This window comes from Tetranychus urticae, chromosome 1, assembly GCF_039701765.1.
Source record: "Tetranychus urticae isolate SD_2017Ah chromosome 1, NJAU_TeUrti_SD_1.0, whole genome shotgun sequence".
In the NCBI taxonomy this organism is placed as follows: domain Eukaryota; kingdom Metazoa; phylum Arthropoda; class Arachnida; order Trombidiformes; family Tetranychidae; genus Tetranychus; species Tetranychus urticae.
This window is the reverse complement of record NC_142958.1, coordinates 21,478,152-21,493,151: the sequence shown is the minus strand read 5'-3', so window position 1 is coordinate 21,493,151 and position 15,000 is coordinate 21,478,152. Positions and strand designations below refer to the sequence as shown.

The window sequence follows — 15,000 nt, the reverse complement described above, 5'->3', positions numbered from 1 at the left end:
TGATTTGGTTGCTCAAATGAATGAAGTGATTGAGGTAGTGCAGAGACGTTAATCATTTTACTGCAAATTTTTGTTACAAAAAAAAGATAATTTAGGTTACCAATCAACCTCTCGTAGAGTAATGAACCTAGATAAGATGAAGGCTACTAAAATAGTAGCGATAACAAAACAAGCGGCAAAGATGTAAAATGTTTCTTCGTCAAATACGTCCACAAAATAAGGCATATTGGCTTCGAGTTTACGAAAAATTTCCAGCACAGCTTGATATGATCTACCAGCCATCTCAACTATAATACGACTAATTTCACGAATTCAAAACTTTAAATTTCAGATTTAGCAAGTTCAGCTTCTACTTTGGCCAATTGATCATTAAGATGATACAAAATATCGATCGTTCGCAGTAATCCTGTTTTGTAGATCAATTTTTTACCGTTTTCTGAAAAATTAATAGAGATAGATTAGATTTTATAGTTGCTAGGGGAAATAGTCAATTCATCAAGTTATACTCACTTAAGAAAAATTGTATTTCAGGTTCATTTCCATTACTAACAACATTTGTTTTGATGAAACATTCCTCGTTGGTTCTACCAATTTTTTTCCCGTGTAAAAAATGAAGCAACTCTCTGTGAAATCAAGAAAAGAATAAAAGGCGAATTAAGTATGAGATCACAATATGTAAGAAAGTGTTTAGGTAGATTAATTAACAGTAATAAATGGCTAGGATCTATTAGCGTATATTGGGGTAAGGTGATTGGAGAAATTATAATTACCTAAAAGAAGCAATATTAGGGTAGAAGGGATCAAATGTTGCTTGAACTTTCACAATCCTTTTAAGAGTAAGTTTTCTTGCGTTAGTGTATAGATCACCAAGAATAGGATCTCGACCTTTTCGTGGTAAAGTTAAAGCGTTTTTAGACACAAAATTATCAAAGAAGATTTTCTTTCCTGCCATCACTGAATGTTGGATGAGATGGATGTTGGATGAAGAAGAGAAAAGAGTAACAATTAAATTTGATGAAAAGAACAGCTGACAAAATGAACTTGAAATGTGTCTTGAGATGGAGTCAAAATTGTTGAAATACAGTTCTTTAAAGGTTGTGGTTAACTCAATCTGAGAATGATGATAAATATAAAAGATGATTTACAATGAAAACACATGCAAAAGAAAACAATAGAAAGAAGAAAAAATGAAATAAATGCAATCAGAATAAATACTTAAGCAATACTGAGGAACTCACCTAAAAACAGGAATCCATAAGCTTGAGGGAAGATGAAGAAAACATAACAGTATCTCTGGTGTATTTCATGCCAATATAATATAATATTGTAATATAATTTTACGAAAATTTATCAAACAAATTGGAGTCAAAGGTTAACAAAAGCTTTAGAATTAGTTAAATAAATTAATTTAAACCAGAGAGCTCTTGATTATAAGCATAGATTTGCACAGAATATGCTTTACGCTTTTTATGCTTTTTATGCTTTTAGTGCTCATGGAGCATGTCCAAAGAGTAACATGTGCTTGAAAAACCACATTTAATTTGTAGTTTTTATATGACGCATTTTGTTACAAATTTAATTATAATCAAAGTTTTTGTGTTTTTAATTTAAATTAAAAGTAAGTATGTTTTCAAATCATCAAGCTTAACAATTGTGAGACATTTTGCTGTCAAAATCATGTAAATCTGTGAAATTGTTTTTGTTTTTCACCAAAACTAATCTATAAGCCTTAGTATTTAAGTCGCCGATTTTTTTCATTTCATTTAATGCATATTTTCATTTTTTTACAGAATTTTCATCATGCGTTGCTCTTCAATAAGTTATCGATTATTACATAGATTTGTTAAACCCTCTGTCTTTAATGCATCAGCCAGATTTAACTATACTCGGTTGGCTCCTGTTTCATATTTCCAATCGCTCAGACTTAAACATGATCTGGCTCCAGTAATTTCTAGTCCATCTCTGACCAACATAGAATCAAGTGAATTATCAAAGAGAGACCAGGAAATCAAAGACACATCTTACTTTGAAGAGGAAATAATTGTTGAAGGTGATGATGTACCTGCACCTTTTCTTAATTTCAATGATTATCATTGGCCACAAAAAATTCAATCATATATAGAAAAGAAAGGTTTCGTTCATCCAACTGGTATTCAAGGACAAACATTACCAGTTGCTTTGGAAGGTAGAGATCTTGTCGGTATCGCCCGGACAGGTTCAGGAAAGACAATAGCATTCCTGTTACCAGCAATTGTTCACATATTAAACAACAAACAATCTGATTATGACGGTCCCAGTGTTTTAGTTTTAGCTCCTACACGTGAGCTAGCTCAACAAACTGCTGCAATTTGCTCTGAAATTGGTTACCAATCTGTTTGTTTATTTGGTGGAAGCTCTCGATTTGTTCAACAGAAAAATATTGACAATATCAAGCCTTCAATCGTAGTCGGAACTCCTGGTCGTATAAACGATTTTATTGAATCACGTTGGCTAAATACATCAAATGTCTCTTACTTAGTCCTGGACGAAGCTGATCGTATGTTAGACCTTGGATTCGAACCTCAAGTTAGACGTATTGTAAACAACTTGCCTGACGATCGCCAAACCCTGATGTGGTCTGCTACCTGGCCTGAAGAGATTCAAGATCTAGCTTCAGAGTTTCTCAAAGAATATGTAACAATCACCGCAGGCAGCAAAACCTTAAAAGCTAATCCAAATATCACCCAAGAAGTATTTTTCTGTCAGCAATATGACAAGTCCAATCGATTACTTGGTTTAGTTGAGAACATTATAAAAGAGTATGGAAAAAAGGCGAAGATATTAATATTTTGCCAAACCAAGCGACGAGTAGATATTTTCACAAATCTTTTGAACTCAAAAAGATATCTGTCATCTGGAATACATGGAGACAAATCCCAAGCAGCTCGAGAAGGTATTCTTCAAGGTTTCAGAAAAGGACAACGACAAATTTTAGTTGCTACTGATGTTGCATCTCGTGGTTTAGATGTAGATGACATTACACATGTAATTAACGTTGATATGCCCAATGTAATCGAAGATTACGTTCATCGTGTTGGTAGAACGGCACGTCAAGGAAAAAAAGGCTTTTCATATACTTTTTTCACACCTGAAGATGCTTTATTGGCTCGTGACATGGTGCAAGTTTTAAAAGAAGCTGATGTTAACGTGGACGAAAGAATAATAGATCTGGCCAATTCTTCTAAAAGATACATAAAAGAAATTAGGCGAGGAAATACGCAAGTAGAAAGTAGGCGGCAAAATTTTGGAAGAAATCGCAGGCAAGATCAAATGTATTAGAGTTTAATTATTCTAATGGTACCTCTTCTGTAAAATTCATCTAGTTAGTCTTTTTCCATAAAATTATGTAACTGTTTGATTGTAAATAAAAAGCTCGATGAGCTTCATGCTCATTCAATTTATTTCCAATGAAATAAGTCTAAATTTTAGTTTATTGAAAAGAGTTGAGGATAAAAGTAATGTTAGAAACATGAAATTTAGCCATTGCCTTCACAGGTTTTGTATGAATTCAATGAATACAGGTTTTATTGTTGAAATCATGTGTTATTAAAATGATGTTTGTTTTATAATCAAGTTCAATGAGTCAATGTTGAAAAAGGCTCAACAAATGATTGCAAACGATAAAAATGTAAGAAATAAAGAAAAAATAGTTGTTCATTTGGTCCGATTTTCAAAATATCTGCAATGTGTAAATATAATAAAAAGTTCCTAAGAGATAGTGGAAATGAATTTTTTTAGCTTCTAATTTTCTCTTGATACGACCAAAGATCGAAACACTTAATTTCAATTTTTTAGCAGCTTCAGTCTCTGAGATCGAAGTGTTTTCTGGCATACAAATTTCCTTCACAGCACTTGAAACTCTGAAAGTCATTATTTTCACCGATCAACGGTCCGGTCACGGAAAATTTGTTTTCACCTTTTTCCCCAATAAACCTTTTATTATACGGTAAAATGTTAAACTTGGAATTCCTTCGGACTTCAAGTGTTGTCAGGTTACTTTAGAGTCAAATGCACCAGAATCACAATGAAATGAAAAGCTTTTCCGCAAGAGCATCGCGTTTGGCCTTATTATTAGCATATTTAATTCACAAATTTAAGTCTACTTTTGGCATCAAATAAACCAAAAAAGTGCAATCTTTTATTTTCAAACTTTACTTTTTAATATCCTCGTTAAAAACGTTATTTTTACATTTCAATCCATTCCCACTATTTCTTAGGAAGCCTTCCTTAAAATTAACATTATGCATTCATCTGAATTAAATAAAAATTCATCCATATTTCCAACATTAATAATATCTTTATTATTATTGAATGAATACAGTAATTATTAAAAGCGAGCAGAAATCCAAGATTACTGAATTTTTCAAATGCAATCCAATGGAGTGATTATTTTTCCTTGAGTTGAGGTTGGATTGTTTCTAATATTTGCTTCCTCTTTCATTGATCAAGTTCTCTATGATATTTTAATTCAAATATCTTGCAGCTTTAGTTAACTTAATTAGATTGAAACACGAAATAAATAAAAAATTAAATAACTCCAAGACTAAAGCTGAAACTAGACTAAAGACGTACGAATAAAACTCCCAGCAGAAAGTGTCATCTAGTGTTGAAAGAAATAACAAATCCGGTTAAGGATAAAAAATCCTTCTAGAACCAGATAGATTTGATTGTATCCATATGCAGAATGTAAATCCTTATCATTTTGTTATTCACTCATTATCATCTTTCTCATCCAACCAAGTAAGATTATTCAATATAGATTTATTATTGTGATTAACTGGATAATTTAAAAATTTTAATTTTAAATATAAAACATTTATTTTATCCTTTTGGTTTACCTTTTTTTCCCACTACATCAATCTAACCAGAAAATCTTAACCAGAAGAGACCAGAAAATAAACAGATAACATCAGACGACATTTTTTCTTTTGGAAAACGGATTTTATTACAAAACATGATTTTTCAACCATTTGTGATGAACTCATCATCAGTGTCTCTATTTAATCAATTTATTGCTTCTTCTCAATCAACATTGTTAAATCAATCATTATTTTATTGTTGATTCCACTAACAGTGTTTTACCTTCAATCCTATCAATAGAGAAAAGTGATATTTTCTCTGTTTTCTTGACTTTTCCTCTTCACTCCCATGTTCAACAACGATTTTTATATAAACTGTCAACTCAACAATTAAGGTGCTGTTAATCAAAATTTCACAGTTTCAATCAACTTCAGCAACGTGTTTGTTCAATGAAAATGTCCATAATCAACCGAAATCTTGTAAATTGGTGACAATGAATTTTATTGGAACTACAAAGTCTATTCATTGGAAATAAGTGATCCCTAAATAGTGGGAATAAACATAAATTGAATTTTTTAGACAAATTGATTATTTAATCGATAAATAGAATCATCAACCTTTATTAAACACTAAATTCTCGATTTTCAGAGATTTTCAGCAATTTTGAACCAACACTTTTCCCTAGATCAAGTCCAGAACGACTCGTTACTCCTTTCAATAATTTCACCCAATTTCCTCTGAACTCAGAGATATCCGTAGCTTGATTTTTTCCTCAACATATTCAGCTTAACATATTGCCCAGAACTCATCAATAGAACGAACTCGAACAGTTTTCTTTTCCAACAAATTCGAGGCAATTTTCCCTTAAACCAGTAAAAATCAGCTTTGAGTAATGCATCATCTTGAGGTGAAACTACTTTTTTTGCGATCGAATCGCGTTTGACCTGATTTAGTATGTTTAATTCACGAAACCAAATCTACTTTTGGTATTAAATTAACCAGAAAAGTGCAATCTTTTATTTTCTAATTTTATTTTTGTTAAATCCTTGTTAAAAACTGTTATTTTTACATTTGAATTGATTTCCTTTAGTGAAGATCCTTTACGTGTTTCTTTGCTGAAAATCTTAAAAATAGAGAATTGATTGGCTGTTAAAGTAATGCAATTTGATTCATTTTTTATCAAGTGAACTGTAAAGTATCTATTTTATCAGTTAGTTAATTAGTTAAATCGCCAAAATCGCTAAAAAGGGTGACAATTGTGAGCCCATTTCGGGTATTACATCAAACTCAACAACAACCGTTGTTGGCTCCTCGGTTAAAGCAATGCCTGAGCAAAGCAATGATTACCGAGTTGTTGTTTTTGGTGCTGGTGGAGTTGGAAAATCAAGTCTGGTTCTACGATTTGTTAAAGGTAATTACACACAAACTAAATCTTTATTACGATCGGAAACAATATTTAGTTTTATTTCTTTGAGCCAAATTTATCCATCAAAACCTTTTCCCAATTTAATGGCTACCATAAAACTAAGCCATCATCATGATCATATCACTGTGATATTAAAATGTTGATCTTGTTTTATTATTTTTTAATCGATTCCCACCTTTCCCTTTGATTACCATCAAAACAAGTATAAATTATAAATATACAGACTAAAGAAGGCAAAAAATGTCTCTCAAAACATCCCATTTCATTGATCATCTCACCCAAAAATGTAACCAAATTACCAGTCGAGTTTGTCAACATTGATCAAAATTTTCATCTCAACCTTATTGACACAATTAGCAAATAAAAGATCCATTAATGGTTAAAGATATTATCAATAATAAGAAATATAATCAATCCAAATGTAAATAAATTTATCAGCCAGAATTGAGATTCTCTGATCAATTAATAAAACCAACGACAAGTTAATGAGCAAAAAACAGGCGAGCAGAAAAAAATATTGATTGTAAAGTGAATGTTGAACAAATGATGTTACATGTAAGAAGCAAAGTAACCTTTACCCTTTCAGGGAAAAAAGGGTCAATGGAAAGTGAACATGATGGAAGATGATGAAGATAAATTATCTCGATATTTTACCCACCTACGTTATTATACAATCTTGGTGATGATGATGATCACCATGATCGTCATTACCTTAATGCACTTACTTGAAAAAACAAAAGTTGATGTTGTAAAGTGAAGTTGCAAAAAGTATAAAATGGTGTGCAATGAATTTCAGAATGAAACATGAATTATTTCATACTTTCCCTTACTATCATGTAATCATATTTTATCAACAACAAAGTCAAAGTATACATTTTTTACGTGGTTTTCCTCTTCTATCATCTTACCACTTCCCAGTGGGAATTATACATATTTATTTGCCACTTTTTTTTGTTAACATTCAGTTCACCAATATCATGATAATCATCGTTATCATCATGTTTCAATGGAAGAAGAAAAATTTAACCAAGAAAAAGGTTAATAATTATTCTCCCTTAAAACGTGATTTATCTTCATTCGTAGGTGTTCATATTCAATTATTAAACATTATACAAAATATAATATACATTATATTAACAGCAAGACTTTAACCAAATACACAAAAAATTGTTGACATAAAATGATTGTAAATAGCAATTTTTAGGACAAAATTTCGATTAAATTGACAATGGATTCATTTACCAAATTGTATTTCATTAATTGTTTAATCTCAAACCAGAAAAATGAGTTTTACCAAAAATTGAGTCTCAAAATTTTGGGTTCTCTTCAAAATTTTTGGGTTTCTTCAAAATTTGATTCCAACTCTATTCAATATTTGTTGCCCTTTTGAATGTTCAGTCAAATGTTGACTTGACATGAACAAAAATGATTATATTCTTATAATATCACTTAATATCTTATTTATAACATTTATAATCAAAACGAAACCATCATTATCCTTATCCAATTTAGCTTTATTTGGTTTGATGAAAAAATGATTTACTCCTAAAATACGTCAAACAATATATTTATATATATATATTGATATCATTATCAATACTAAATACATTCTGAGAATGTCTAGACTCTTTATAATATTAATACCCTTTTAACCATACCAATCGATTTATAAATGTACATTTGACAATTGCATGATATTACATGAAAAATGTATTAAAAAACAAAAACAAATTTCCAGTCCAAATGAACATAAAATGTCTATTTTTAACGTTTACCGAGTTTACACACAATTTTGTAACATTTACTGTAATCATTAATTTGGGTTCTTTCTCTCTCTCTCTTCAGGTATTTTCCGGGAAACTTATATCCCTACCATTGAAGATACATATAGACAGGTCATCTCTTGCAACAAAAATATATGTACACTTCAGATAACTGATACAACTGGTTCTCATCAATTCCCAGCTATGCAAAGGCTCAACATAACCAAAGGACATGCTTTTATGCTGGTTTACAGGTAAATATAATTAATCTGTTATTTAGATACAGTTACACAACCAGATTTGAATCAAACCCAAAAAAATGGCTTTCTCCTTGTTTAGCTTCGCTTGAAAAACCAGTTAAAAATCAATAGTTAATATTGTTTTTTTGTTTTCTGCTTTGGTTTTACATAATTTATTCAAATTAATGTTTGATACTTGACTCAATTTATCCACTCAACCCAATACCTTTAATGTTGAATTGGCATTTAATTGTATTCAACAGTCTAATTGGTCATTATTGATTAAATTTGCTATTTTCTGGTTCAAGTAAACATAAACATTGAAGACAAAAGGTTCACTTGTTTTCATTATTACACTTTTTTTAATTTAGGTAAATTGAAACAAATTGAAACATTCAAGTGTTTAATATAATCGTCAGAAGCTGAAACAGTTGATATCAAGTTACATTATCAATTGAAAACAAAAAATAAAACCTCTTAAGAACCCGATTCTTAACCAGTTTTGTTGAAAATGTTGATCCTATTTTAGCTTCAGCTTTCAACCCAAAATACAAGACCAGTAAAAGTGTTTCTCAGCTGAAAATTGGATAAATAAATTTTCTTTCAATTTGATTATATTTACACGAGAAGAATTATCTTTTGAATGTTATCAAGTTTCCAAGTTTCAATCATGAGTACAAAGGCATAAATTGGAGATAATTTCACCATTCATCCACCTTGATTGAATTCATAAACTTATAGATGTTATCAATTTTACAAAATGCAGGCCTTCAGTTTGATGTGAATATTATGCTCAACCTTCAGAGTTTAGTGGTTAATATGAAGCTTTTCCATTGTTCAAAACCAATAACCTAATTCATTAACACATGAAAAAATATTGAATAACATGAAATAGTAGAAAAGATTGAAAAGAATGAAACATTTAGCAAAATTATCCGAATCTACAGATGAATTATTTTTCGATACTTGAACCTAAAATTTTACAAAAAACTTGAGCTTATTGTGTTTGAAGCCTAACGTAAAGTTTCAACAAATTTTTACTCAAAAATCAATCAATTTTCCGCTCAATAAAACTGTTAAATTTGCTGGGAGTTGCTACTTTTATTATCACTATTAGTGTAATTTACAAGCTTTAAATGATTGAAATGTTTACTCTTGTTGAAAAATATTTCACCAAATCAATGAGATTTGGTGAAATAAAGCTTAAGAATTGGTGAAACAACATGGACAATTGAAAAGGTTGAAATTATGAAGCAAAATCGATAACTGTATTTGTGATTAGGAAAAAGCTGGTTGAATAAAAGTCTACTTTTTATGTAAAATTGATTTACCTTTTCAAACTACTTTCTCAATGATTTATACCTTTTAATGTTAATAGTCAACCTTATTGATCATTAGTCAACTGTAAATATTAATCATATTGTTGATGGCAATATTTTCACTTTAAAAATGGTTAACTGATTAACCAGAAAACGCAATATTTAATATTATTAATAGCAATAACTTGATACATCAATGGTCAGCATTCACTGTTGAATAAACCTTTTCATTATTTTTACATCTTTTTAAATGTAAATTTTACCATCATTGAGATATATTAATACATTACCATTTAAAGATGAAATGAAAGGTAAAAGTATATTACCAGTTGAAACATTATTAAATTGAAAATGTTTATCCATAATGAAAATTTTTGGTGAAAACTGAAAATCAGTGGCTGGAAAAGGTTTTCAATGCTATTAACAGGGAAAAAGTGTTAACAATTGATGAAAGTGAATAAAATTGAACAATAATGATAAAACCATATTAACAAGAGCATTTCTCATGTGCGTGATAATCATGAATCTGATACTTTAATGATGGCTTTAACACACAATAATAAGGGGAAGAAAAAAAATATATAAAGCGATCTGAAAAATAATGCATTTTTACATTGAAAAGCATTAAGAAAATGCTTTCTCTTTTTACTTTCAATTTGATGAAACCATTTTCATGCTTTTAAGATTGAAACTTTACTTTTACCTTCACTTTAAAATCTAACAGCTTTTTATTGAGGTTCATTTTATTTAACAGGTAAACCCAATTATAATGTAATTGCATTAATCGAACAGAAAACGTTGGTTTGACATTAATTATCGTGGAAACTATTATGTTAATTGTCTCTCTCTGACTAAACCAGACTATCATTTGACTTGCATTTGACTCTCATTTGTTTTTTTCATTATCTTTCATTAGTATAACATCAAAGCAAAGTTTGGAGGAAATCAAGCCAATTCAACAATTGATCAGGACAGTTAAAGGTAGGCTTAATGGATTGATATGTTGATATTGATAAATTGTTATAATTATTTATCTTCTTCATTTGTTTAAAGGTGAAAGTGAAAGTATACCAACGATCGTTGTAGGTAACAAATGTGATGAAGAGAACCTTCGTGAAGTCCAAATTGAAGAAGTGCAAAGTTTATTGAAAACATTTTTTATTAACTGTGGATTCATTGAAACCTCAGCCAAAACCAATCACAACGTTAAAGAAGCTTTCCAGGTAAGTTTAACTCCAAGTCTCAACAAAAAACTGGTTCAACATCCAACTCACTCCTTAACATTCCCTGTATCCATTCCCTGTAACTTGTGTGTTCACCTATACATGATCATTACAATCATTTCCTATGAAACATCATTAACTTAATTCATTTTCCTTTAATTGTCAACAATTGTTGCCAGCTTAATCAACATTCACTGACACTAACACCCAACAATGTTTAATCAATTTTCATCATTTTCAAACTCTTTAATGTTGCTGGTTATGAGAAATGTTAAAAAATGTAAACAAAACATTCATTTTAAACTTCATTTAACCCAAAAAGTGGAAACCAGATTTTCAAGAATGGCTTTCCTTAAGAGTAGCAATATAAATCCTCTTCAACCAGATTAAACGTTCAACTTGAGAATAATTTAATGATTACAATTAGTTGTTAATATTAACCTAAATAACTGTTTACCCGATGCAATCGATTCTCAAATTTAAGGTTAAGTTTTGTTATTTTTATCATTTTGGGTAAATCTTGATCTTATAAAGATTCGGTCAAATGGTTAATCTGGTTGAAGAGGATTTGCTACTTTGAATGTAATAACAAATTGCAATTTATTGATTATTAATCGATAGTCAGAGTTGGATGCAACTTTTGAGCAAATTTAGGTGAAATTAATAGCATTAAATACAATGTAAAAAGTAGAGACTAGAAAAAATTGAAAAAAAAAACAAAACAAAAAATGATAAATGATGAAAAGACAAATAATATATAAAATTTAATCAAATAATATAATGTAACACTGTTTATCATAATAATACTGTTGGATTGGGAGTGAAAATTTTGCTAAATTGTCTAGAGAATTAGATGACACAAGAAGAAAAGATGAGAAGGAAAATGATGAGAATGATGAGAATGATGATGAAAATTGTTGTATGCATTTACCTGTCTAAACTCACTTTTAATGTAACAGGGAAGAGAAAAGATTAATGGAAAATCATGTTGACCTTTAACAATAAAGAGAAGGAAAATGAAGAGAGAAGAGAAAAGGCAAGAAGCAAGAAGAAAAATTCTGGTAACAGTGAACATTATTTCAACTCCTACACTGAAACTGAATTTATCCTCATCTTCCTTCATCTTGATTTACAGCCAATAAGTCAAACGCAAAGATGAAAACAAAAGAACCAGTTAAAAGAGTGAAACAATTCATGGTCTTGAGTTGATTTTTTTTCCTCCTCATCCTTTTGTATATTTACTAATATTGTAGACTCATTTTTAGGCCTTAAATTTAATCATTAATTTCACATTAAATTTGTTGATTTGATTGTTACTTAAAGGTTACATCTTTGCCACTTTACTGGTTTAGGTTTCACCATTTGTGGTGAAAAATATTTTCATTTTGGGTTGACTGTTTTGTTATTCAATCTTTTGATTTATTGGCTTCACTTGAAGTGACAAGTTGATAAGTTTACTGGACAATCATGATTAGCTGATTCTGATTGAAATGTAGTCAATGTTCATTGATATGTTTCTCAATAACAATAATGGTTAACTTGAATTGTTACCCAAAAAAGGCATTTTTTAATTCTTTATTTACAGTCAATTGATGTTCCTTTTTTTCGTTGTTGTGCTCCTCTTATTGTTCATGTTTGCCTTTCATGTTTGTTTTCTTGTTACTTTTGCCCATTCCTTTGTCTAGTAAGATGAACATGATGTAATCATCTAATAAGAATAAGAATATATCTTCATCTTATTCATCATCATCATCACCGTCATCATAGTCGTCATCATGTTCATCAGAATCTTTCTCCTCTTCCTCAAATCTTGTCCTTGACTTACGTAAATAATATTGAGTTTGCTCAGATAAAATTGGATGAAAATTTTATTCACTTTTTCGCTTGTCTTCTGTTTCAAATAAGTATCTAGCTTATCAACATCTATTCACTCATCATTCATATCATCCTCATCATCATCCACATCATCATCTTAAATGTTGACCTAAATCAATAAAACAATTGATTGAACAATCAAAACAACAACAGAGATGCATGTTAATAATGCCAATCAGTTAACATTCAACCCAATACTGGAAACTGGTTAAACATTTGGATATTTTCAAATTGTACCAATTTACTAATGACAATCTTGCCATTAATTGAACTTTTATTTATAACAGTCAACTGTTTTATTGCCTTTTACTATTACATCGATTTTTCTTCCATTATTGTTGCAATAAATTTTTAATTGTTACACTAAATTGTATATTAATATGATTTGCTTTTTTCCAGGACAATTGTCCTTCGTCAATGTTGTCATTTCATGTGTTGCTAGTTTTGTTTTGTTTTATTGTCTTCATGTTGCTCATTCATTTTGATTGCTAGTAAACTATTGAATTTATTTATTTACGCAAATCGATCAGAATCTGTCTCTAAAAAAATTTTTGTTACGATTAGATGAAAATATGATGAATTTAAACAATAACACAACCAAGTAACCCACAAAAATACTTGAATCTTGTTAACCTTATTACTGTATTTACTGGATTATTTCATTCGTAAATAATGTTATCCGTTTGATTGAATGGAATCGATCAATGAGATAATCTGATAATAAAACAACCTTTAGAATGATTATCAATCCTTTTATCAACATTTATTGAATCTGCTATCTGCTATAAGTTAGCACTACTAGTGAACCCAATTTTCAATCTTAACCCAACACACAAACCTAAAGTTGAACCCAAATCTGAAACGTTTCATTGTAAATATGTAAGTCAAGTTGATGAAGCACAAAGCTTAACCAGAAAAAACAAAACCCAAACCCAAAACTGAAATCATAAAACCTAAATTATTAATAATACACTTTAATATTGTAATAATTTAAGTATCTTAATCATCCTCAAAATATAAATATAATGAAAACCCAAAAATCCAAAAAATTAAACCCAACAACCCAATGTCTGTAAGAAGTTGAACCTCTGAACCCAAAATGAAATCCTCAATCTTCACACCTACTATTATCTTATCCCTTAAACAATCTTATCAACTAATTTAATTTCTGATTTCTGTCATTTCTAGGAATTACTATCGTTGGATAAAAATCGTAATATGTCACTCAACTTGGATTTGAAAAAGTCTAGATCACAGTTAAGAAGGGAAAAGCTGAAAGGAAAATGTATGATGATGTAAACCTGGTTTTCGAGCAATTAACAGTAACAACAAACGACCTGATGTGATCAAATTAAAACCTAATGCTATCAAAAGATATCAAAGCCAATCATTGACTTTTAACCAAGCATCGCAAGCGACAAATTCACAAAATATTTATGGATAAAATGGCGAAGGAATTGCATGGAAATTTACTGAACAGAAACGAAATGCTGAAATTTTGAAGTTCAAACATGAAAACACAAACACAAAAGATTACCATGTTAAAACAATTGTAAACCAACAAATGAAAAGCAAGGAAAATGGATGAAGAAAATAATGAAGATTTTTATTGATTGACTTTATGACTATTGTAAATGGTTTAATGAAAAATGAGAAGAGATTTTTATTTAATTATAAGTGTGATTAGTCTTTAATTACACGATAGACGTAATCAAGGGAAAATGTAATTTCCAATTGAAAAACTAACATAAGGTCAACTTTACCTTAATCATCGCCACCATTGCCATCATTATTATCATCCTTTTTTCTTGCTTTTCACTCTATTTCTTGTCTTTCACGAGTTAAATCATACTAATGAAGTTAAATTGGTTATATCTTTAGATTATAATTAAGTCAGGTAACAAGAAAAAGCAACAAAAAAAATATGGTTTCATTATTAAGATTCTGAAGATGAAAATAGGCTTTTTGATTATCGATTATCATTAATATCATTATTATTGTTCATTACCATTACTATTCTTACACATTAATCATTGTAATCACACAAACAAAATACACACAACACAACACAAGTCAACACAATCTAAATAACCCATTACATTTGGTCGTCCAAACAATTTACAAAGCAACACCAACTACAATTTAATTCAATCGAGAAAGATATAAACCAAAAATATATTATGTATTGAGAAGTAGATAAACAGAGTGAATTATCATTGGAAAGATAATTATTATTATTAAATTATATAAGAAAGTTATTATATTATAAATAAAAGATTACAATTAAAATAAATTTGTGGGCGATCAAAACGACAA

At 29.6% G+C, this 15,000-nt stretch overlaps 2 protein-coding genes and 1 pseudogene across 4 annotated transcripts; 2 read left to right on the top strand and 1 right to left on the bottom strand.

Moving 5' to 3' along the window:
• Positions 1–38: 38 nt before the first annotated feature.
• Positions 39–1,449, bottom strand: LOC112538866 (large ribosomal subunit protein mL53). Of its 2 annotated transcripts, none has more exons than XM_025160885.2 (4): positions 1,239–1,449; positions 771–1,111; positions 511–623; positions 39–436 (listed from the first exon to the last, which is right to left on the bottom strand). In XM_025160885.2, exons 2-4 carry the CDS (start codon positions 950–952, stop codon positions 321–323), a joined length of 411 nt encoding a protein of 136 aa, XP_025016653.1. In that variant the 5' UTR covers positions 953–1,111; positions 1,239–1,449; the 3' UTR covers positions 39–320. The 2 variants fall into 2 exon arrangements, with proteins under 2 accessions (XP_025016653.1, XP_025016654.1); XM_025160886.2 differs by having other exon boundaries at positions 771–954.
• Positions 1,450–1,542: 93 nt separating this feature from the next.
• Positions 1,543–3,455, top strand: LOC107362393 (putative ATP-dependent RNA helicase DDX5 pseudogene; annotated as a pseudogene). The gene is made up of 2 exons (XR_016197897.1): positions 1,543–1,618; positions 1,791–3,455. The product of XR_016197897.1 is annotated as a putative ATP-dependent RNA helicase DDX5 pseudogene (transcript).
• A 1,239-nt stretch (positions 3,456–4,694) lies between these two features.
• LOC107362491 (GTP-binding protein Di-Ras2) lies at positions 4,695–14,977 on the top strand. The gene is made up of 5 exons (XM_089266197.1): positions 4,695–6,250; positions 8,111–8,282; positions 10,503–10,567; positions 10,640–10,809; positions 13,873–14,977. The coding sequence occupies exons 1-5, from the start codon at positions 6,163–6,165 to the stop codon at positions 13,981–13,983; spliced, it is 606 nt and encodes a 201-aa protein (XP_089122323.1). The 5' UTR covers positions 4,695–6,162; the 3' UTR covers positions 13,984–14,977.
• The last annotated feature ends 23 nt before the right edge of the window (positions 14,978–15,000 follow it).

Bases quoted from the DNA above. Each gene is read 5' to 3' on its own strand.
- LOC112538866 (XM_025160885.2), bottom strand. From the start codon at position 952: ATGGCAGGAAAGAAAATCTTCTTTGATAATTTTGTGTCTAAAAACGCT. The intron at 624-770 runs GTAATTATAATT...TTGATTTCACAG, and splicing joins CCTAATATTGCTTCTTTTAG to AGAGTTGCTTCATTTTTTAC. The intron at 437-510 runs GTGAGTATAACT...TTAATTTTTCAG, and splicing joins TGAAATACAATTTTTCTTAA to AAAACGGTAAAAAATTGATC.
- LOC107362491 (XM_089266197.1), top strand. From the start codon at position 6,163: ATGCCTGAGCAAAGCAATGATTACCGAGTTGTTGTTTTTGGTGCTGGT. The intron at 6,251-8,110 runs GTAATTACACAC...CTCTCTCTTCAG, and splicing joins GGTTCTACGATTTGTTAAAG to GTATTTTCCGGGAAACTTAT. The intron at 8,283-10,502 runs GTAAATATAATT...ATCTTTCATTAG, and splicing joins GCTTTTATGCTGGTTTACAG to TATAACATCAAAGCAAAGTT.